Source organism: Amia ocellicauda, chromosome 7, assembly GCF_036373705.1.
Source record: "Amia ocellicauda isolate fAmiCal2 chromosome 7, fAmiCal2.hap1, whole genome shotgun sequence".
Lineage (NCBI taxonomy): Eukaryota > Metazoa > Chordata > Actinopteri > Amiiformes > Amiidae > Amia > Amia ocellicauda.
This window is the reverse complement of record NC_089856.1, coordinates 36,756,723-36,781,797: the sequence shown is the minus strand read 5'-3', so window position 1 is coordinate 36,781,797 and position 25,075 is coordinate 36,756,723. Positions and strand designations below refer to the sequence as shown.

At 36.9% G+C, this 25,075-nt stretch overlaps 1 protein-coding gene across 3 annotated transcripts in view; it reads left to right on the top strand.

The window, feature by feature from the left end:
• The window catches only part of kcnab1a (potassium voltage-gated channel subfamily A regulatory beta subunit 1a), a 94,418-nt gene that overhangs the window by 3,268 nt on the left and 66,075 nt on the right, over window positions 1–25,075 (top strand). Inside the window, exon 1 of one of the 3 annotated variants that reach the window (XM_066709449.1) lies at window positions 1,893–2,229. The exons of 1 other annotated variant lie outside the window; for it this stretch is intronic. In XM_066709449.1, coding sequence (XP_066565546.1) covers window positions 1,964–2,229 — 266 coding nt within the window. In that variant the 5' untranslated portion in view covers window positions 1,893–1,963. Of the gene's footprint in view, window positions 1–1,892; window positions 2,230–7,585; window positions 7,941–25,075 lie in introns of those variants that run through there. One more of the 3 variants, XM_066709450.1, reaches the window with a different exon arrangement.

Sequence of the window (25,075 nt, the reverse complement as noted above, 5' to 3'; positions counted from 1 at the left end):
TGAAGTGTCATTCTTGCAGGTCAACAAACATCTAGTGGTCTCTTCTCAGTATGACAAGGATTACCCAAACTGTTTCATGTCCTATTGTAAAGTGCTTTTTTATCAGTTTGCTTCAGTGCCTGAATGCCTCAGTTTCTGCTCAGTGATTATGATTATAAATGTGACTGTTATACCAGATATGTCCACACACGCCTTTCTGTAATATCACAGTTCAGTCTTAGTAGGGACTCCAGACGTGAGTGTGCAAGGTAGGATATCAAACTGTACCTCAGGGATCCGATGAAGTAGTATTTAGTATTTTCTGAACTATTATCTGATCCCTTTATGTTTCCTGCAGGGCCCTCTGTTAACTTTAAGTGTCTCATATGACACTGCTCAACCCGAAGCCTCGGCTTCAGTAAACAGATTTTGCATAGTGGAAGATTGCTGTAGAAAACTCAGGACCTGAGGCTAAAAGTGTCTTGTTATCCACTTTGAAATCCCTAACCCATTTATCATTAATTTGCCTGTAAACTGAGAGGAAGAAATAAGCAAACAAACAACAAGAGAAAAAAGCAATACATTTGTATTGTCCAAAATAAACATTACTGTTGAATATTTTAACAGCCGTTTTTTCAACGGAACAATGATTTCCCTGATAAAAAAAAAAAAAAAACTAACAAAAATGAACAGTTTGAATAATTATCTACACTGGCTTAACAGAGGAATGTGGGAGTGCTTGTTTGGAGGGAATCAAGCGAGTTCTTTTCTAGGAGATTGTGTGACTCCTCACCCCGAGGGCTTGCATGTTTCATAGGTTTTGTCTGGAGTTACTGTGACTGAAATAGTAAGGTGTTTCTTGTCACGTGGTAGAGTGACCTAAATGTTCTTTTGTTAGACAAAATTCATCAAAGATCACGTGTGTTTTATTTTTTATTTTACGCCAACTTTTACCTTTGCATATGAAAGTTTCATGAGCCTTTCACTCTGCTTTATTTTGTTCCCTATTATATATATATATATATTTATTATTCTCCCCAGCATTTGAATAGAGTAAGTTGGGAATATTCTCTTAATACCCTTCAGGTGTGCCTTTCAGCTATCTTTTGTTCAGTCACCATCTTCTGTATTCATTCAGGTGATAAGGAGGCCAAGTCAGCAGGATTTGTAGAGAGCTAAAGTAAAGTGCTGAAGATTTGAGTTCAATCTGTACACAACTGCAGAAAGAGTTTAAAGCAAATACTGGCTAACAGCCAAAATCTACCTTGTAGAAAGTGGTGATATATCAGTAACAATTTTACTATAATATTAACTAATGCTTGATTATATCTTTTTTAAAGTGGCTTCATATTTGTAAATTTCAGATGTAGAAATAGTAGTAGTAATGAGTTTGTTTAACACCAGTATGGTGTATTGCAAAGTAAGATAAACAATGTATGCAGTGCCTACCACAAAAAAAGTGGCCACAGTGAGCTCCTATGGGTCTACTTCGTAATGAATTAGAATATTTAAAACTTTTAAAGTAATATGCATTTGAAATAAGAGTATAGAAATGTAAAGGCCTAACACATTTCTGTATTTCAAAGCAATATTGTTTTGCTGTGGAAATAAATGGTATCCTGAATGCCGGCAAGAAGAACAACATTTTATCCAGATTTTCCCCCCTGTAAACTATCTGACTTTATTTGGAAATCTACTGCAGTGTAATTTTTGTGCCCTTAAGACACTTCTGACTCGACAGGTGATAACCCATGCCTTCCTGGCACTGGGGTTTCACATTTGAAAGGGTGTTACAGACACCTTTTCTTTCTCCTCAGTAGACATGGATCCAGTTACAGTTTATGGTCAGGATAAGGTTATAAAGAGGAGAGGAAAGATCAGCACAGGACAGACTTGGAGTCCCAGCTCCAGGCTACTTGATGACCAGGACATAGAGCTGCTGCTGTAGCAGGGACTGCTGTGTTGTTGGGCAGCTGAAGAGAACATGTTTGCTGCTCGGACCGGGGCTGTGGGGGCCAGAGGGCATGAGGATCCGGCCAAGCTGAGGAAGCACTCAGTGATCTCGGTCGGCAGAGCCCAGCGCACCGCCCAGGAGAATGGCCGGGAGAACCGCAGTAACAGTGTAGTGCAGGTGCAGCAGAAGGCCCGGCGGTTCGCGCTCATCCGGGAGCTGGAGATGAGCTGGTATTTGAAAGTGTTTGGGCTGTCACGTGAGGAGACCACCGCCTGTCAGACTGGAATGCCGTACCGGTGAGTTTGGGAATTATTTAGAAACAAGAACGAAACATAAGCAAACAACCTTCTTGATTCTCAATGACATCCCTACTGCTCCCTGGTTCTACCACTGTGAAGTGTGAAACGTAATTTCAGTCAATACAGCTCTAAAACGCACTGACTAATGAAGTAGAGAGAGACTACTATATATATATATATAGTAGTCTCTCTCTACTTCATTAGTCAGTGCGTTTTAGAGCTGTATTGACTGAAATTACTTTTAAAAAATCACATATATATATATATATATATGTGATTTTTTTAAAGTTCTTTATAGTAACATTAAAGAGCTTTAACATCTAAATGACAAGTAATATGAATGATGTATGTAATTTATTTCTCGCTCCAATTAATATTTTGTGAGCACAGAAAATGTGGGTGGCTATATGGAACATAGTGGTTACAGCAAAGCACACTTAAAATGTCATGAGGTAGTGTAGTGGTTAGAGTTCATCGGGGTCTTGTATGCTTTGAACTAGTATTGAATGTTAATTGCTTTTTCAAGGTGAAATAGTTGTTCAGTTTTCACATTATGAAAACTTCATATTAATGGTATTACAACTGTTGTGGGTAATGTGTTCAAGATGAAAAAAAAAAAGGAAAACAAATAGGAATAGTTCTGACTATTCCTTAAAAAGAAAAGAAAAATGGTTAATTAAGATGGAACTATGCATTATGGGATACCGTGATCTGGTATATTTTTCATGTTTTTAGATGTGTATGTCTTATCCTTGTTTGTTCAGAGTGGCTTCAGTGTTGTCTTTTACTACTCCATGTCTGCAGTCACAATCCAGTCACTGACTGTTTCAGCCCTAATTGACTTCAGTCTTCTGCTTACTCACATTCTCTGGCTGCAGTCAAGTAACACCCCCAAGCACAGCTGTGCAGCAGCAAGAAAAGTGCCGTGCTTTATTTTTATCGCTGGATGCAGAATGTTAATTTCTTTTTGTTAGCAGAAGCCTAAAGCTTGAGGTGTTAAGTTCAGAGAGAGCACTACAATTTAGGCGTTTTGCATTCATATCATTGCAACTAGCAAACAAAAAGCAAACACAAGACCTCTGTTTATAGCTGTAGCCTAGCCTATATGCCACGAACCTTTGATACAGCAATAACTTTCTACTATGTCACTTGTAAGATACGTATATATATATATATATATATATTATTTTTGGGAATATTGACCAAAACAATTAATAAACATTATTTGACAACTACCACTGCTAACTACTACTACTGCTACTAACATTAATAATAATAATATTTGTTGGAAGGATGCCGCACTCCATTTTTATAAGTATTGAAGGGAACATATGGCATCTTCACAAGTTTATTTTTGGCGTGATGCTTTGATTAGTACAGTCCATTAAGAGCTTCTTCGCACAGCCTCTTGTGACTTTCAAGAAAACTGATTTCCTCTTTGAACATGCACAGGTTGTGCATGACTTACTCACTGCGCATTCACTGCAGACAGACTCACAATCTGCAGTCTTGGTTCAACTGCACAGTCACAGATTGTGCCAAATGCTTGGTTTTAATGAGGGTCTGCAGATTAATTTCCACAACTCTTATTGCCAGGGTCAACAAAATTCCTCTTCAATCTGGTCAGCTGATGTTGACTTTTCAAAAGATTGCTGTAATTCATACTTCATGTATTCGATGTCAAAGGGAAAACGGTCTCCTTGGTGACTCTAAAGCCTAATCACACTGAATGCTTTGTCTCATGCAATCCTATTACCATTAGTCTGCTTTAAATCAATTTGGCTATATTTTGTTTTTCTCTAACATATAATCTTACTCCTGCCTTTTAAAATAATGTATTGATTAAAATGACAATGCACCAAGCCAACTGGACTGCAGTTACTTGGCAATGGCAATGAAAAGTGTCCAGTATGTTTTCCTCCACAGACATGAGTCTTAGCAAACATACAGTGTCAATTTAAAAAATAGACTATTTTGTGGTGTTTTCATTCTCTATCTATGCCGAACATTGCCCTTAAGATTGGAAGAGAATGTGTAGAGAATCTCAAACCAGCCTTATAGACAAAAATAAATCAAAAAACATTGAAAAGGGGGAATGTACTAGGATTAAGTAAATTCTTATTTTAATCTTGCTAAACTTGACTGAGCTGGCCCACAGCTAAGGTATCAAGAGTAAATGTTACACCTGAGTGGTTTTCCTTGGACGGTAATGTGACATATAAACACCAGAAGCAATTGTGACAATAGCATTCAGGTAGCTTTACCTAGTGTGCTCCAGGGATAGAAATTACTGTAGTTCAGATGTTTGAATGAAATTACACATTGACTCCTTTGTATTTCATTCTCTTTTTCTTATTTTTTCAAAGGCGGTTGAGGTTCATAAAATTTTAAATTAGAATATAATTGTCTAAGCCTACACAAAATTAAAAAAAGAGTCTTGGGTAATACATGTTCTTTTAGAAGACAATGTGATTGAGATCTAGATAACCAACAATTTATGCATGTCCATTTTAAAGTGAGTGTTTTTACCAGGGTTTGCACATGTGCCCATAAATAGACGTTTTAGGTTTTGGTTTTGGTTTTTAAAGTTTCCCCAAAAGTGCAAGAAAAAAGGTGCAAAGCAATCCTAAAAGCTTTGGTAAAATTATAATGTTGTTTTATTACAGCAAGGCCAGGTGTCAGCCATACTCCTTGCACTGTTTTATACTTTCAACTTTAAACCCCATTACTGATCTGAGTCTATCCATATGATCTGTTAACAAGATAAGATGGAACTAATTGAAACACAGCAACTTGGATTAGACATGAAAGAGTTCTAGGTTTTCTTTTTTAATGGGGGGGGTCTGATTTTTAACTTCTCACATCTGTCAGCACTGGTTGCGCTGTACTGAGTGCATCTCTGGGACTGGCACTGAAACGCCAAGGAAGGCACCTGGCATCTGTTCAGACAGAATGCAAGTTTTTGTTATACTTTAATAATCCAGACTTCCTGCTTGTTTCCCTTTTTTGGTTACAATAAATTATTTCATTAACTGGGACTTTGTATACTCTGTTTCATAATGTATAATGATCATAATTAATATAACAGGAGAATAGGGATCAGATCAGATTGTGGTAGTGGGTCTTGGCAGACAGGTGGCAGGTGGCAGAGCTCTCTTTGTCCAAAGCCAATTTGTCCAAGTCACGTCTCTTCCCATAGGGACAGTCATCAGCATATCTGGTTTGTCCGATTTGTATTGTGCTTATAACATAGTGCTGCCACCTACTGCAGTTTCCAGGAAACGGTTCTTGTACTGCAAAAGGTGGTACTTGTACAGATTGTTGGTTCCTGTCCACGGCTCAATTTCTTGATATAACTGCAATGTCAATACCCACCAGCTGGCATGTTTTTTTATTTTTATTTAATTCAATCCGTCCCATTTTACTTGTCCTTTAAGTGTGACCAATGGTAGGAGAAAGTGGCATATTAACTTGATTGAACCTTCAAAGGGGTATTGCTGATGCAACCTTTCAAGTGACAAGCTGCATTAAATCTTATTTCTGTCAGACAAAAGAATGATAGCAGCTTGACAGCACTGAGTAATATGACTTTGGACATGATATTTGGACATTTTTTATTCACAGGAAGGCTATATTGTTTATCATTAATTTAAAAATGATAAAAAGTTTAGACATAATAGAGATCCACTGCTACATGCCAGTTGGGATGATTAGTGTATTTATTTATTTTGTACTTTGTTTTATTGTTTAAAACTTTTCTTGTTTGTTTATACAGTTGGCAAAATGAAAGCAGTCCCTGCATAAGTACATTAAAAAAAGGACCAATGTTCCTAATTGCATTTAGCAGAGTGTGTAACCAAGAATAACGTTAAGGGGTTCAAGTGCTGCAGGATTCAGGATCACAGGAGAGGCAGGGACAGGAATGGGAAAATACAGAACAGAAGTGTTGAGGAAACTGACATCATCATTGAAAGGATATGGCCCATATAGGTCACCTCTGTTCTTAAAATAATAGTCTCAGAAGCCTATCTATTGTTAATTCAATTAGGAATGCAATCTGAGATCATTATCTTTTATAAAAATAATTGGAAATAAAGAGAACCGGCAGGTCCCCTGACATCTGATCGACGTCTGTGCAAATCTCTCAGTGTGAAAATTCCAGTGTTGACTTCCCGTATTATTCCTGGCTGTGTCTCACAAACTGGAGAAAAAACAAAAAGATAGAAACTTTGTGTATGTGGAGAGCTGCAAAACAAATCTATTCAATGAAAAACAGGAGAAACGATTTAGTGGTTAAATGTTTATCTAATGGTGCTATAAATATGCTCATTTTTGATTTATTAAAATGTTTGTGGTGTGAATGTACATTAGCAGAGCTCAGCTTCATTGGCCAAGAGCCATCTTTCAGATATTTATCTCAAATTTTCCAGTGTCCCCGGATTTCTAATACTAAAATGCAGTTTTAATCCAAATGTTGCATTTTCAAAATTCAATATCATTGTGGAGCAAAGAACATCCTCGTGACCATAATACTGTGATGTTTTAACCATTACATATTCTTATATAAATGGAGGTATTATCCAGGCAGTCAGTTCTTAAAGTTATAGATTGAAAATACTAAATTGCTTAACTCTCCAAATTCATGACAAATTTAAAAGATTTGGTGCACTCAAACAACTTTTTAATGTTCGGCCACAATATATAATACATACTGGAAGCTTTACCTATAAACTTGAATAAGTATTCAAAGTATTTTTTTCCCCCAAAATAAAAGTTGTATTATAAAGTAATGGTTTAGTATGCCTTAGAACTAGTATTAATATATTTATAAACCTTTTTGTTTTTCCACAGCATGATCAGTTCTCCACATCTTGTCAAACAATAGACACAGCTGTTGTTTCCATTTTCTATATCTCCCTGTTTGCTGCACTGGTGCTAAAACTGAGCTGTCTACTGTATCTGGAAAAAGACTGCTTTAAATAAATAATTAATTAAAAAGGCTTGGTGCAAGTCCCACAATAATTCATGCCCTCGGTGAAAACTGGATATGGGAAACTGGCAATCCTCTTTATTCCCACAATCCCCTGAAAAGAACCGATGTCAGAATTAGACTTCCAGTGATGTCAGATCAAGAGAGGTCACAGAGCCTGGCTAGGGTCCACTTCATGTAGGCAATGTTAGAAAAAGGAGGCACTGACTACAGATTGCATGGAGAAGGGAAAAAAAATGTCCTAGATTCCCATGGTATTCATTAGGCAGTGAAACATAACTAAGCTGCTACATAATATGCTGAGGGAAATGTGATGGAAAGTATTTTCTTTCCACGGAGGAAAGGAGTCTAACAAGTGGATTACTAGCAATGCCTCGTCTTCCCGGAGCACATTTTGGATTTTAAACTTTCAAAAAAGAAGACTAAATACTTCTACTAACATATTTTTTGCCGGCTTAGACTGCTAACAAGTCATGTACTTGTACAAAGCTCCTTGCGGTGAAATTGCCAACCCCAAGCAAAGAGGGGTGCAGAAGCCTGACAGAATCCCATCCAAGGTCCGTAGATCCAGTACAGGGACAAAAGCTTATCCTCCAACTCTGTGCTGGAGCCTGAGACCTAATGGAGCCCTGGAGTTCAAACATCTTGAGGAATTTCTGAATGTACATGTGCTGTCTTTGCAGGACACGGTCAAAGCAGAGACAGGGATGATATACAGGTAGAGATGGATTTGCTTGCTTTTGTTCATTTTTTTTTCAAACGTACTTTTATCTTGCCAGTATCACAGTATGTTGTATGAACTGTGCTTTTTTTTTTCTTTGCTTTTTTTACAATCTTTTTTTATCTTTTGTATTCTGTGGAGGAGTCACGTTGCCGACTCAGGGTAGTCTGTGGGAACAGCAATCAATTCTCAATCCTGCAGGTCCAGACCTTTGAGGATTTCAGAGAAGGTGTGTGTTGGTGGGGGAGCGGGAGGACAAATGTCCTAATCTTTATAGTTTCATTAATCATTTTCCAATTATTATTATTATTATAAAGATTATGTGTTTTATTGATGATTACCTACAAGTACGCTATATTGATAGTACTGTACAGGAATGTATAGCCTATTCTATATTTGGTTTAGACCAAATACAAAATTATTACTTGTTACCTGACAACACTGACCTTAAAGAATGTTTACAGTGTCTGCAATCTTTTGAAGAATTTAACATACAGAAAATGATTTTTACTACTAATGTTGATTTCATTTAAAACCAGAGCCATTCATTTCATTTTAAGGCAGTTACAGAGGAACTTCGACATTCATTTTCAATGAAACTAAAAAACAGCTGGCGATGATTTTTTCCAGGTCACCGTGTGTCTGTTTTCCACCCCCTGGCATTTGAGTCTTTCCACCAGTGTTCAGTGTTTGAGGATAAATTGTCATAAACCATAGCTGCCAAGACAAGGGATTGTTTTGCTGGTTCTGACAGGCAATGTACATAGTTCAAAGGTTATCAGCTCTTTCATAACAGTGATAATAAGGTGAAGTAAATCTCTTAAAATATCTTAATAGGTGTAGCTGCAAGGGGGTGGAAAGTTTTCCTCGTTAGTGTAGCACAGACTATTGTCTAAATCTATGGTGCGTGGCATGGGCTTTGAGGGTTCTCTTAAGAACTTCAATAAGGAACAAATGACTGCCTTTCACTTAGAAATAACAGGTATTATTTTCAATGGCTCTTATTTGGACTTCTCCCTAAAAGCATGTTCTTAAGTCCTTTGTGAGTGCAATATAGTGCTGTAGCAGCTGTGGTTGGTCACTCTGCACCTGTAGAGGAGTCTTGCTCTTTGGGATTTATTTGGCTTCAAATACCAGCTGCATTTTCCTCTAATGCTTTGTATCCTGCAGTGCTTTTCTGGTTTGATTTCAAGACGTTTCTGGCCCTGTGTGTGCAGTGGGCTCTAATATGGCATTGCTGTCCTGCAGTGTCTTTGTGTATGGGGGAGTTTTAAGTTTTTCCATGTAGGAGACACTTTGGTGTTCCCAAAAGACACCTTTTCATACACCGCCCTGTTTTTATTTGTTTTAAGTGTTGTATGTTTTATATTGCCTAAAAAGGTATTGTTCATTGCATTTCATGCTGATGACCTACTCTTCCGTTTCAGCATTTTATCCAAATTCTATCTATATTTGGGTTGGTGAGCCAGCAAATTATAATACTCGTATAGAATGAGCCCATCTTATCCATACATAAATAAAATACAAAAATAGACAATTAAAGTAATCACATGCATTTGAGTCAATTTATAAATCTACTTTGAACTAGGGATTTGCCATGTACAATTAACATCAATATCTGACTTACAAAATTACAAAATGGGAATATCAAAGTACATGTATTTGGTTTTAACAATACATTGCAAACTCTAAATTAGATGCAAGCTATATACAGAAATATGTACCCTGTAGGAAAGCCCAATACACTTTTTGACAGTATACTGTCACTAAGACTATTAGGTTGGAAAAAAATCAGGGCCCAAAGTTTATGTGGAGATGAACAGGGGATGCCTGAAGTGAAAAGTTATGTGTAGGTGCTGTCAGGGATAGTGACAGATCCGTCATGGTCTGTGCATGCTTTGAATCTCCAGGGACTGGAAGCCTTCCCATGACTGAAGGAGCCTTAAATGCTTTGAAGTGCCAGCTGCCAACTGAACTGTTACCGAGCGGTCACAGGCTCTTCAGACGTAGCTTTACAGTTCATCACAGAGTAGTGATTGGACGCACACATAGAGGAGAGACAAATCACTAGACTGGCCATTGCAATCATTCTGAAACCAGCTGATACATTATATTGGGATATAAAGGAAGCAGTGTCTGTCTGCTAGTCTACATCTAGTCTTGCATTGAGGAACAGGAGGGTGGGGAGTGGATAAAAGCACAGACACCGACAGCTCACCCACAGCTACACACCATTTGCATGTTGCTATAGATGCCAGGCGACTGCTCACTTAACTGACACTTGATTGTCTTCAGTGTGGGTGTGAGCCTCAGCAGGGCTGAGGGGGAGGTTTTTTCTGACTGAAGAGGGCAGCCGGAGTCTGATCCGTTACTGGTCTTACAGAGAGCATACACCTGAGCCAACTGTAGCTCCTCATTACAGGCTGTTTGAAGGCTCAGTTGATTGCTTTGCTCTCCCTCCCTTTATTACCTGCTTAGTGAAGGTCCCTAAAGGAAAACAAAAGTGATTCAGTTGTAGCATCTCAGTTCCCAGTGCTAATTTTCACGGCAATGTGTACCCCAGCAAGCATCTCTAGAGAGGAGGTGCGGCCCCAGGGCCACTATAGCACATTCTGTATTTGACAACAGTGAGCACATTTTAACAAATGAGCTGTGCAGTATTTAATCTTTTTCTTTTTTTTTTCATGGGTTACAAATGCCTGTGTGAAGTGATTTATGATATTTGACTTTTTTATTGTTGCTTTTTTGGGGGGCAATTTCCAATTTCTCAGTAATACTATTGAATATTAAAAAGTGAAATGCTGCACTTTTGATTTTATTAATTTGTGCTTTTAAATATTTAGCTTTGTTATTGATGTTGTTGTTTTGTTTTTGTTTATTTAATTATTGGGTTGCCAGCAGGTCTTTTCTAAAATTACATTCAAATTCTCAAAGTTCTCAAAGTTACCAAACTTCCTGGGAATATATAAATATTAATAGTAGAATGGTTGAATGGCATTTTTTTGTAGTGTCACAGTTTTGAATGGAGTGCCAAACTCTATTGCATCTTCACTATAATAGAAGGTGACATGTTTGATTTCCTGATTCATTTAGCGCTGCAGTTGTTGGGACCCCCTGACATTTCCTGTTATGCTTTTTAATTTGATTGTAGACTATAGTTTAGGATTATAACTGTAAAAGCAATGGGCATTTGAATCTTCATGGGGAGATGTGTGTATCATATATTTTAACCAGTGCGTCTAAGGCACAGACTTTTCTTCTTACTTGGGATTGTATTTGCACTTTTCCATATATACATGCATAACATGTAACAATTTCACCCCACAAAGTTTTTTGTTGTGTCAGGTTTTGGCCCAGAGTGTATTACATGAGGATTTGAATGATGCAGACAGCTCCATCTGTCATACCTCAGAGATGCATTAATTCTGCACAAAGTTGTTAAGACACAAAACCTCATGTGTGGGCTGACAAGCACACTACAAACAGCAATTAATTGAGCTATCGCATAACACACTGAAATAAAGCTATCAAGCAGTATTAACGTAAAGTGCTTATTACTTATTCATCATGGAAAAATAATGAATTTTTTATGTGGTTGAGCAGGTGTCCTCATTAAATTCTTAACAGCTCATATAATTATAAAGGAATTAACTTAGATCTATGATAGCCTCATATCTTTAACTTAATCTTGTAAGAAAAACTCAGGATAGCTGAACATTATTTATCATTTGTGTTGGGTTTAAAAAAAAAGGATTTCCACTGAGGTATCATTAAACCAAGATGCAAGTTCTTCTCTGGTAGTTTCAGGTATTTATTACAATTTGTTAAAAATAAATGTGTGCAATTTTCAATACCTGAAAAATACCTGAAAAATACCTTTCATTAATGCGTCCTTAAGCGACTTGCTCCAAAGCAAATTGGCTTCTGAATTTCTAAAAGTAATGATAAAGGTTGGCAGAGGCCTAGATGAGTGAAAAACACATTTTGATCACATCAAATGTACAAAGTTTAGACCTACACTGCTTTTAAAATGTAGTAGTCCTTTAATGTATAATTCAGTTAACCTGTTAATTTTACATATAATTGAAACTTGAAGACACTGTACTGCATTGCAAACCAGGGGCTTGGGCAAAGACAATGCTTGCACTGCACTCTGCAAGTCTCCGTTCAACCCTCTACCCCACTCCCTGTGATACCTTTCTCTGCTTAGCCTAAACATAGAGTTTGATTTACCGTCACGTGGATGATGAACCGACTGTGACATGGAGCAAACTGATGATGGTGCTCTTAGCACTTTCAGTAATCATTGGGAGGTTCAATATTCAGTATTTATGAGTAATGTGAGTCGAACTTTGATAATTCTTCTGTGATTTTATCAATGGTTATTCACAGTGGTTTCAGAACAGAGAGTGAAGTTTGGATTCTTCTCTCATTACTATTTGAATGCCCAACTGTTTGATTTAGGGTTAATGAAAAAGCTTTCCTAAATTCCTTAAAAAAATCTTGAAAGTGCTTATTTAACAGCTGATAATAGTGAATAAATGTAAGGCCTATGGTCAGTTGTAGGTGTTTCATTAAAAGTCCATATTTCAACATGTTTCTTATGGTTTATTTCATTCTCTGCATGTGACAATGAGATTTTTTTAATATTATAAAAATGATTAAGTGGCAGTAATTCTAAACTGGATACATCTCCTGGAATCTTTACACTGCTCAATGTTGAATCAGTGTGAACAAACTCTGACAAGATATGAAGTAATGCTTAATCAACAATATTTATTGAACTAAACGAATTGTCGAATAACATTGTTTCGACAACTGAATGTCCTGAAGATTACAACATATCAGACTGGTCTCTTGTCACTTTAGTTATTATCATATTCTGTGGTTGCTCTGTATTCATAAAAACAATTAATCTATCTTTCTACCATAGGAAGTCAAAGAGTGACATTGTGCCAATCCCAGCTGTGTAGAGTAAAGGAGACTCCTGTTAGTTCATTTTTTTTTTTTTTCAATTAAAATTGAAAGAGAATCTGTAAGAAGAATGTCTAATCCACACCTATGATTTACGAATTTAGATTGAATAATCTAGACAGAGTAAATTGTGAAGTTTAAATTTAAATTGTAACATACATTTTTAGTAAAGTGTGTGGTAATGGAATTACCTAATGGAAAACAATAATTTGATAAGACCTGCCGTGAATTTCACCTCTGCCCAGCTGGAGACAAGGAGGTTATAGCCTGCACGAATAATAAGGATATTCTTTATAGTGCTGCTCGCTGCCTTGGGGGTCAAACTAAAGGGAGATACAGCTTATTGATGGCTTTCCAACTGTGACACACAATCAAGTTGTACTGCAAGTAAATGTTATCTTCACTCCTTAATTGAATGTGTAAGTAAGATGTAAGATGATTTTTCCAATAGCACTCTGAGTCCTGCTTCAAGACTATATAAAGGACATAGTTTATAGTATTGCATTGTCAAAAGACAAGGTTTCCTTCAAACATAATGACACACGAATCTTGCATAGTGGACATCAACAGGGCCCAGTGCAGCAGATTTTATTATACTTTGTACAATAAAATCTGCTGCACTTTTACTTTGTGAAAAAGTTGTCTTTCAGCAAGATAAATGTAGTGAAGGTTAATTTCCTTGATTAGTCTTGTGGGGGAGCATTGAAGAGGCTGTCTAAGGACAGCAATTATGATGATTCATGCAAGTGTTTGGGGAATAAAAGATAATCAAGTCAGAGCACATCATACCTGTAAATGCACTCTGGAGATTTGCTGCATAAATTGTGTCACCAGTACCCAGCAGGGGGAGCTCTTTTATTAATATTTCCTACAAATTAATCATTTCATGAACTGTACATTACTTAACCTCCTCATTATGCTGCCATGCTCAGTACATATGCCTAGTATTTAGTTATTTTGAACAGGATGGATTACATTCTGAAGTAAATTATTGTTATTTCTTTTAAATATTTAATTCCCTGTGCCAAAGAAAACCCTCTAGGATCTTCCTAACTAGCAGGTCTAATTTAATTTGGGGATTGACTGTATGTCACTGGCTCAATGCACATGTATAATTCTAATAAGCAGGCAGGGTAGGAGATGGCTTGAATGACGAATATGTCTGCTGAACCCTAGTGCTCAGGAGCTTTAGAGACGCTCTGTGGAACAAATACCAACAGAGGAGCAGTTGGGGTTTGGTCAGAAATTTCTCCCCAGATTAAAGATTTGACCTCAGGTTAAGAGGTCCTCTGGGAGTCTTTCATCTAATGTATTCCTGCCAGTGGAACAAGAAATGTTTATTTCTTTTTTGTATGTCTACTGTTTTGTATTATGCAAAGAAATGTGAATTCAGTGTCAATTTTCATTTTTGGGTGATAACTATACCAGTTGCAGCAATAATAATAACAATAATAAACTTACTTCCCTTTACTTGATATCTCATTTCAAGGAAGTTCAACATTTCCCTAGAGGAACAATTGATTTTTTAAATCTCTCAAAGGTTTGAAAGTAAGAGTTTCTTCATGTAAATATGAAACTCCCTCAGAGGGCACTGCTGCACTCTGCATCTTTTTCTTTCTTTAAAAAAAAATGTTATAACATTTTTACTCAGAAGCAGTTTCTACAAAACTTCTGTGATGTTGCTTTCCCACTTTGTATTATTATTATTATTATTATTATTATTATTATTATTATTATTATTATTATTATTTATTTCTTTCTTTCTTTCTTTCTTAGCATACACCCTAATCCAGGGCAGTTCAAGGCAAAAACATTACACATTTCAAGTTACATAATACAGTGCAATTCAAAGCATAATACATTTTACAAATTACAATTTACGCAAGTGTATACAATATATGAGGTCTTACATCCTGGATTGTAAAAGCTGATGAGTGCAGACAAGATGTTAGATCACAGCCAAGGGCAAAGGGAAAACGGAGCGTAGGGGAAATCAAAATAACAATATGAGTACTAGTAACACAAAGCAAGTAGTATGATAAAATGTTGTGAAGTGCTATCTTACAGGAGAGTAAGTGACTAAATTACAAGTACTGTCTACTTGTACAGTAAATGTCCATGCCTGACAAATGAGACATCCTTGCACCATTTCACACATTTTACAAACAGCCAGCACAGTTCACCTGAGACTTGACTTTTCCATGACGTTTTGAACATTTGTCCTGGGAACACCGATTAGAAGTCAAAATGGAAGCGTTTAACATTGCAGTTCTTTAATTTCGGCAGTGGAAATGATCGTTCAATGTCCTGTGGGACCATAGAGAAAATGAAAACACTTCACAACAGACATTGATTTAATTTACAGTTAGGGCTTTTGGACTCTGAAGGAAAGGAATGTCACTGATCTTCATTGGTTTGACCTTTGCATTAAAGCAAAATCTTACAAGCATATCCAAGCTGCTTTTAACAACATAAGAACATAAGAAAGCTTACAAACGAGAGGAGGCCATTCAACCCATCGTGCTCATTTGGTGTCCATTAATAACTGAGTGATCCAAGGATCCTATCCAGTCTATTTTTTAATGATCCCAAGTTTTCAGCTTCAACCACATCGCTGGGGAGTTTGTTCCAGATTGTGACAACTCTGTGTGAAGAAGTGTCTCCTGTTTTCTGTCTTGAATGCCTTGAAAACTTTTAGAAAGTCTAGAAAGTGACCTTTAAAAACATCTGGATGGTGTCTTCTAGTGTTGGCAGATTCCAATGCAATTAAAATCAACATACCAGAACAACTAAATGACAAGGTTTACAAAGGCAGTTTGGAATTCTTCATGCTAAAGGAAAAACTGACCCTGTATTGTCAAAATGTACAGCCCTTAAAAATTCACATAAAGGGTAGAAGAATCAGCAACTGGACTACCATTTCAAATAGCCTGATCTGCAGAAGCTCAGTAAATATATATATATATATAAATATAACATTTTAAAAGTGCTACATTGCCCAATACTTTTATACATACAACATTTTGTATGGCTTCTTAATTGCATAATCTGTGAATTAACAGAAATTATAGATAGGTTGCGAACTAAAGCCACTTCCACAAAAAGTGATGCACGATCTCGAGTAATTGCCTTTGTGGGTGATAAGTATTGCTTTGCTAAAAGTGGCAGGTTTCTGGGGAAATATGAATTTCTATTAAACAATTAAAATAATTAATTTTACAATACTCAACAGCGTGTCTTTGGTGCAGATGTGCTGTTTGGCTTACTGTTTTAATGAATGCAAAACCTCTGAACTATGACTAATTAGTAATTGCAAGGACATTTCTCTTAGGAATGTGCAAAATGCTATAACTAAAATCCTGAAACATACTGAAACTGACTAAGAGTTTTCCGTATGTGCCTTATAAACATATATTCTTCCAGCTGCAATACGAGATAAAATGTGGTGACTTAATAAAGCAAACATGCAAATTCAGTATATTGAACGTATTTCCAAATGCATCTGCAAAGTCTAATTGGACTCTGGAGTGTGTGCCACAGGGCTCTTACCTTTTCTACAAGATGAAGCAACATTAGCAAAACTGGATCTCACCAGCTCTCAGAAAAATTATATCTTTAACAGGTTTTAAAAAAGCAAAGTGCAAATGATGAGAATTTTGCAGATTCATAGTAATCCCAAACAGTAGAGATTATAAAACTGCACTTAAAAGTCAATTTACAACATTCACGCATTTGTCTGGGCCTGCTGCTTACTGCTAAGCTTTGATAAGGCTCTGTCCTTTCTTTTTTTCTTCTTTTTTTATTACTTTCAAGTGTTATATTGCCTGTTCAGAGAAATGTATTGAATCTGATGATGAATGCACAAAACCTGGTGAATTTTGTATTCTACTTTCCTGGAGGTACAGGAGGAATTCAGTGCTTAAATTAACTTCAGTAGCTTTGCCTTCCCTGTATTGATCACTCTCCCTGCTAGCTCCCAACTGAAGCAGTTCTGTTTAGATAATGTGTGGCTCATCCTACAGCCATCTGCACCATACTAACCCCAGGCAGGACAGGGAGCAGGAAAGGCAGCTGGATGGATGACATTTTCAGTGATTTTCGCTTTCAGTAAGGTTCACCATAGTGCACAGTATGTAGCTGTGTCAGATAATTCTGTATGTGATCTGACTCAATATTTGTAATTTCAACCTGTTAAACACTTAATTAATCCACTGAACAGAACACATCGTACGATTAACTGTTTGATAAGCAGCAGTACCTCTAAATCATGTTTTAACTCAGAGTTTGTGTTGTTTGACAACAGTATTCAATGTAATCTTACTGATTACTGACATTATAGGGCCTCCCACGGCTCCATCTCAATGACTATGATATAGTGACAGACAGGTGTACTATTCAGAATATACCCAGAGGATCAAGAAATAATGGGATGCTTTAGGGGTTGGAGTTGTCCAATATTGTTTCAGCATTGACACTTTCAATGTGAACCACTCATACAAACATGAGTTCCCTCCTCTTTACTGTGGTCATGAATTGCAAACCTCATTACAAGCTATGATTATTTTTCTTTATAACAATAATGAAAAAAAAAATCATATACACCTACTTCTTTCAGAAATGTCCTGCTTTCATTATGTATTTAGAAAGTAGTAACTTATTTTTTTTCATTAAGACAAAAATAAAGCAGTTACCACCCCCCCACCCCCCGAGTACTCGTTAAGCCTTTTTTTTTTTTTTGCAGGTTTAATGCAATTTTTTTTTTAAATGACTAATGTGCCAAGAGATTTTCACACATAAACAGAGGCACAGAGGAGGTATACAGGCTGCCTTCTTGTTATGTGTGTACTGTAGGTATGATTTGTGATCTTCATTGGCAGAACTTGCCTGTGTAACTTTATCTCTAGTGTCTTTGACTCATCACAACCATAAAAGTGTTCAAGCTCTTGTACATCTCTGACAAATGTTTGTAGCTGTAGGAGTAGATGGAAGCCCATTGAGTAATATCTAGGACTATAATCTGTGGCCTCAGTGCAAGGCTAATGTATGCTTTTCCATATACAATGACTTAACTTGCTATTGCTGAAGTAATAAAGTGCTATAATTACTTATTTTCATCAATTTCTATGTAAATAAATATGAGCAAGCTACTGCCTGTTCCAGCGGCTGTGTGCTTTGAGATTGTTTCCATTATTGCTGTGGTCAGTATTTTCGGTTTCCGTTTACGTCTGTCAGCAATTAATGGTTTATTGCCTTCCGTTGTTGTATTAAATGCATTTTTTAAATAATCGCCCAGTACATAGAAAAATTACTTGGTGAAATACAAACCAGCAAGGCATGTGGATTACAACAATTCGGTATGCTGAGCACTGCATTGATGATTTGTAAGCAGTGGTGTTGCCTGTGGTAAGATCTTTTCATTCAATTTGCACTCCTCTGCTGTTGGCTTTTGTATTTTTCCATTTAAAGACAACACATTATCTTAACCCAGATTCTTAAATCTGTCAACAAATTGATTAGGATCTGGAAATAACTAAAACAATAAAACAAATCTTCAGTTATTGTACATGTATCGCAGCATTGTTATTGTATTAATGAAGAGTTGCATAAGCTTCTGCTTCTAGTGTTCTTCTAGTGTTTCTCATAAGCATTGATAGACAATTAGTAACACCTTTAATTTAAAACATTAAACTAATAATGCCGGTTCCCAGAATCCTTAGGTTTTATTGGGTGTAAATGAGAGTTGATTACTTTTGAAAGAGAACTTGCTTGTAGCATAGCAGGTATATAGGTTGTGTTCATACCCTGCAGGAGCAAAATGTTTCTAAATAATTTGGATGAAGGCAGCAGGTAGTAGGGGAGTGCAGTGCTTTGTGCAGGATCTGTTGTGGGGAGTCTAGCAGTGCTGTAATGGGATGTTCTTGCAGGGGCTATTCAACTTCTTGCAAAATTAATAGAAAAGCAGTTTTGTGATTTTGGTACTCCCCCCATTAACAGCAAATCCTTGCGATAGGCCTAATCTATGGATTTTGTCCTCTCCGCCTCTTCTTAATTAGATAAATTTACTCCTGCAGCTAATGAGCCGTTTTCCTTAAAGATACTGTAATACTGAGCGTGGGGATTGCAATTTAAAATCACTCTTGAAGTCATCGTACCAGAGTAAAGCCTTAATGAAAGTACTTTCTTAAGTTTCAGCTGCTGGTTATGATATGATCATACAGTTTTTGACGATAACGAAACTTTGAGGATATTGAAAAAAAAAAAAACTGTTCTGGAAAAAATATTTCTGAAACAATGGGGAAACTGCAATGGTGCAAGTAACACACAACATATAATAGATGAACTGCCAAGTATGTAATAGTATATTTTTTCATATCTATGTACTGGTCTCTTAATACTGTAATGACACACAAGTATAGGTGATATTGACTTCCACAAGCAATTTTTTCTTCTGTGAAAAATCAATACATCCTTCTTCTGCCCTTGTCTGTCCATCACTATCTTGCTGGTTATTAAGCAGATAGATTATTGAATCCTGGTGACAAATTCTCTTGTTGTTAAATGGCTGGTTTTTTGCAATCTAAAGAGCATTTAAAGTTTGGATTGAAATATTATTTTGAACTTTTTGGGGATGTGAAAACGAAATCATTCTTCCACTTATGCCTTTTTCACATTGTTTTTCCTTTTTGTTTTCCAAATGGACTTTGATAGAAGTAAGGTGTAGGTCCAATCTCTTCGGTATTCTTTTTGGCCTTTGGTGTGTGGTTAATATGAATGGTGTTACATGTTATTATTTGAGTTCTAGATGTTGTTTGGTCATGTGGGGCTCTTTAAATCAATTTACATGTGTGATTGGTGAGGTTGGGCTCATATAAACCTCTGGAGGGAGCTGAATTCTTGTTCCTGTTTGCTGTTCTGCTGTACCCCACTGACTTGCTATGAATTTAGTGGGTTGCCTGTGTGGAGTACAATCTGCTCTCCACCTTAGGATAAAGATTTTGGAAGCACAATATAAGGAAACTCGGAGACAGTGTAGTGATCTTGGTGATGGTGAGCTACCTGGGACTGGTGCTTTGTATGGTGAGGCTGGTGTGACAGGTGTTATGGCACAGCTAGGCAATACATTGCCTATAAAGTAATTTTTCCATGATGATCCAGATCCTTTATTGTATATCTCCAGATATAAAGATTTTCTTTCACTAAAGCCTATGACTGAACAAGAAATTCTTGCCACTGCAAGAAATGTATTGCATGGAACGGCAAGGGATTGGTGGGAAATACACAGAGATGTTGTTAATACTTGGTTTGAGTTCTAGAATCGCTATTTATCTGCACCTGTGCGAAATTATGCTAATACAGAGCATGAGTGCTTGGCAGTGATTGGAGAGATGGAGACACTACTTGAAGGGTAGTCAATTCTTGCAATCTTAATGCCCACTGATATAGGCATTTTAGAATTGAAAACCCATCAAAGTGAAGCATGGTCAGTAACTACAATGAATTGACTGCCTTTGTGACACCTGAAGGGCTTTATCATTTTAACAGTATGCCTTTTGGTTTAAAAAATGCTCCTGCGGTGTTGCAGAGATTAATAGAGTTAACTTGAGGAGAACTGTGAGGAAAACATTTTCTTGTGTACTCAGATGATGTAGTAATCTTTTCCTCTTCTTTTTAATAGCATTTGGAGGACATAAGAGCTGTCTTTGAAGAGCTGTAGGTCTGACTTTCAAGTTAGAAAAATGACAGTTGTGTTGCACATGGATTACTTTTTTGGGGCACGTAGTTACAAAGGATGGTATTCAGACAGATGCCTTTAAAACAGTAGCCATCAAACAGTATCCTCCACCCACTAATTTGAAGGAGCTTCAAAGCTTCTTGGGGTTGGCCGGTTGGTATCGCCAATTTGTGCCCAACTTTTCCTATGTTGCTGAGCCTCTTAATATTTTTTTTTAAAAGGGCATCACCTGGAACTGGACAGCTGCATGCCAGCTTGCTTTTGAAAGCTTAAAACATAGCCTGGTTTCTTCTTGATGCTACTACAGAGCATTTGGTTTGGGCTTTGGAGAGATGGAGACATTACTTGGAGGGTAGTAATTTAAATCTTAACAGATGCCCTTATCCAGAAACATTAAAGCATTACAAAAGTGAAATTATTTTCCCACAGGAGAAGATACACGAGCTAATCCTTCTGAGCATCCTCAGTTTTCCTGCAGCATATCTGAGCAGGTGAGTTGACCTGATTCAAATTTCTCTCGATTTTCCACGAGATCACTTGCCATTTCAGGATTTCATCAGGGGCTTTGGTCTGGAGTCTCATCGTACTTGTTATTGACGGCCACTTTGCTGAGAGGCTCCACTGCTACCAATGCCTTTGTCTTTCTTCCATCCAGGCCAGCCTGAAATTTTCTAAAAATCTTGTTGGCTCCAACCACATCAGTGGCTATCATGAGAATTTCTGCCAACACGTGGGCTGCTAAGAATGAGCAGGAGTTGCAGAGAAGATGGGCTCTGGAGTCTAAAAGATGTGAGCAAGATTTCAAACAGCTGCATATGTGTGATGGCAAGAGAATACCATCTGATCTCTCAAGGTCTGAACTTGTGAAAGGTGCTCATAAAGTCTTTCAAACTATTCCTAATAGTAAGTCAGGTTATTCATCTAGTATTTTGTGTTGGAAGTGTAATGGATGTCACAGTCCTAATGAATGTTCTGTGCCATTGGATGGCTTTAACTTATAGGTATGAATCAGTTGCCTATATCGAAGGAAGGGATCTGCTACTTAGGAGTTTCCTAGAAAGAGCTCTGAGAAGGGGTCCACTTTTCAATTGCAGCAGTTGGTGATGCCTGTTGGTGGAAAGAGAAAGCATTACTATATACTTGGTCTACATACACTTTGATGCATGAAGCTGTATGAGAAAGTCTTAAGGTTGAAAATGAAGCATTGCTACCGTGTACAGAAGGTCCTTTGTATGTTACAAATGGTGAACACAGTATACACCTTTGGGGGTAGTTATATCAGAATACAATTTTCATGGGAAGGTAGTGCCTGGCTTTGTGTTGGTATTGGGACTGGACTTCATGACTGCAACTGAATTGTTGGTTGATCTTAAAGACAAGAGTTATGTACTTTAAAGTTTGTGGCTGAATACAGAAAGGGTAAACTTAATGAAGTACTGAATACTTTGTCCAGGGGTCCTTGATGGTGGATGGAGTGATTCTGGGGATTCGTCTTGAAAATCCTTTAACTGTTAACTATTGCATTCCTTTTCCTTTCTCTTTTGATATTTGGAAGGCCCAGCAGGATGATCCAGAGTCTGTGGGAAGCAGCAGTAGTCTTCTAAGACCACAGGAAATGTGAAACATCATGTGATTATTGAGGATAAGGTGTATCAACAGAATTGTACATTACCAGATTTACATTCCTACACCTCATAGAGTGGAGATTTTGAGAGCATTTCATGATGATCCACTGAGTGGCCATTTGGGTTGTTATAAAACCCTCAAAAGAATCACAGAAATTGCCTGTTGGTCTGAGATCTGGACCGATGTAAATCGGTATGTACGCCATTGCCAAACTTGTCAGGCTGTCAAACCTGAAAATTGTAGGCCTGCAAGGAAAACTTCAACAGATTGAAACCACTTCACCTTGGGGGATGATTGGTGTTGATTTAATGGGTCCTGTGCCTCTGAGCTCAAGAAATAATACCCTATTGTTAGTGATATATTACTGTACAAAATGGGTGGAGCTGATTCCTATTCGGTTCACTGATGCCTAACCATTGCTAAAGTGCTCATTCAGGAGACTTTCGATTTTTACAGGAATCGATTGGTTACACCCCAGCAGAATTGCTACACTAGTCTTCTTGTGATGAGCCCCACCGCGAATGCTATTTCTACTTGTTTTCCTTGACCGTGTTAGTCTTTTTGTATGCATTACAAAGCATTAAGCGGTGGTGTATATGTATATGGTAAAGTCAGCAGTGGTTGTATGGGATACTGAAATGGACTTCATAGGTTTGTTCTTTTCTTTTGCTGTTTAGTTTCTTTTTACTTTTTTGACTATTTTTCATACTTTTACTTAAGTATGTTTTGAGTTAAGTATTGTACTTTGCTACTTTTAAAAAGGCATTCATTACAGAATACAAATTTTGTAGGCTGTCATGGAAAAAAAAAATGTGTCTGACAGACAAAAAGACCAATAAATGAAGGAGCAATACATTCAAATGTCAGGCATTCCACCCACAGCACTCAGCAGGCCAATCACAGTGTGTGTCGTGATGGTTATGGTTGGTCAGTCAATTAAGTCAGTCATCCAGTCCTGCAGCAGTAAGGTAAGTTAACTAGCTATCTAGCCACGAGTATTAGTCAGTAGGGGTGTACATTTGTTAATGGAAATCGAAGATTGATCGATTGAAACAAGCGTTTCATTTTGACCATCGAATTTAAAGATGGGGTCATGATTCATTTATTTATTTGGCTTTGCCAAACCAATATTAATTATCAGAAAAAAAACAACGATAGCAGAGAGTAAATATCTCTCTATGGCTTATCTGTTCTTCTACATCAATAAATATTTGAATTAAATACCTATACAGCGTTTCAGTTGTGAACTCCTCAAATGTAATAAGTTATAAACACTTTCTTCTCCAACTGTGGAACATGCAGTTTATGTGGTAGGATATACTGAGACAATCTGGACTTATAATAGTAAATGTGAAAGAGTTGATTCCTGAAACGTGATTTTCTACAAGTCATATATTCATATATTATTGTAATTATTTATTTTATTAGCAGACTTGCAGCTGCTATAACTGTCATCTGCCTGCCCTGTGATCGACTCGCCAAGTTTCTAATTCAGTCTCGATCACTTTCCAAATCCATGTATGTGGAACAGTGCTTGATCAGTCACCTGTTTGATGCTAATTATTTTATATTACAGGACACTGTAGTGTTGAAAAGCGCGTTTACTGCATTGATGTACACAGCTGTAATAGAGATGGAGCCATTTCAAAGCGCCTTCACATTGCATAACACTATAGGCTATGTAATATTTCAGTTTCATGCTAATTTTATAACTAGTTATTTGTTTCATAATTGTATATATCTTCTAAGATATGTGCATACCGATTTATATAATTTATTGTCTAAAGTTTGTTTAATTATTATTATTCTTGTGTTATGTAAACGTTTTGTTACATAACAATGGCATTTGATCTAGCTCGTCTGCCTGTCCTCTGATCGGCTCAGCAGGTTTCTAACATTCCTTGGAATTCAATCATGAAACTCCAGAAAATACTGTTCATGCAAATCTAGAACTACTTAAAGTCCATTAAAGTGTGTTTCATAAGCCCTAAACTGTTAATTTACTGTTAAAACTGTTATTGTTGATTTCCTGTCTGGTGTTAAAATAATTGTTCAATTTTTGTCAAAAAAAGTTATTAATTTGGAGACAAGTTTGTGAAAAATAACAACTACAATCGAAAATTGAAAATCTGTGAAATCTTAACACCTCTATTAGTGAGCAAACATTTGAACAGCTTTGTGGCAAAACGTGATAATTAAGCCAATTCTACTCATAATTCAAGTTCTTGCTAAGGATATACTGTTATAGAGTACCGATTTCACGTAGTATACACTTGTAATCCCAATGCTAAAAAATGCTTTTTTTCCCCCAAAACGCGACATTTGACATTCCTGATTTATATCAAAACGCAATATATCCATTTTAGCCAATCAGCATCATGCTCGTTTTCAAAATAACACTGATCTCTGAAATGGTAAACGTTCACACGATCACAATGAATACATCATTCACCAATGTTGATGAAATATCAGACAATATCACACAGTACAAACCCGTACTTAATAGCAATTTGCTTTGTGTAAAGAGATGTTTCTGTAAAATAAAGGGACAGACTAAAACAAATGACAAAATGGAATGCCCATTGACTATAATGGGAGAATGCCCATAGACTACAATGGGGAAAACAAAAGGCAGGTCCATATCTCCAAATCCCACACAGGAATCCTAAAAGCCTGAATACACTTTTTTAAAATAACCTCATATAAAACATAAAAGTGGAATGACATGGAATGACAGGCCTGGGATATCGAAAACGCACTGAAAATAGTACAAATAGGTTTGACTGCCTATATCTCCAAA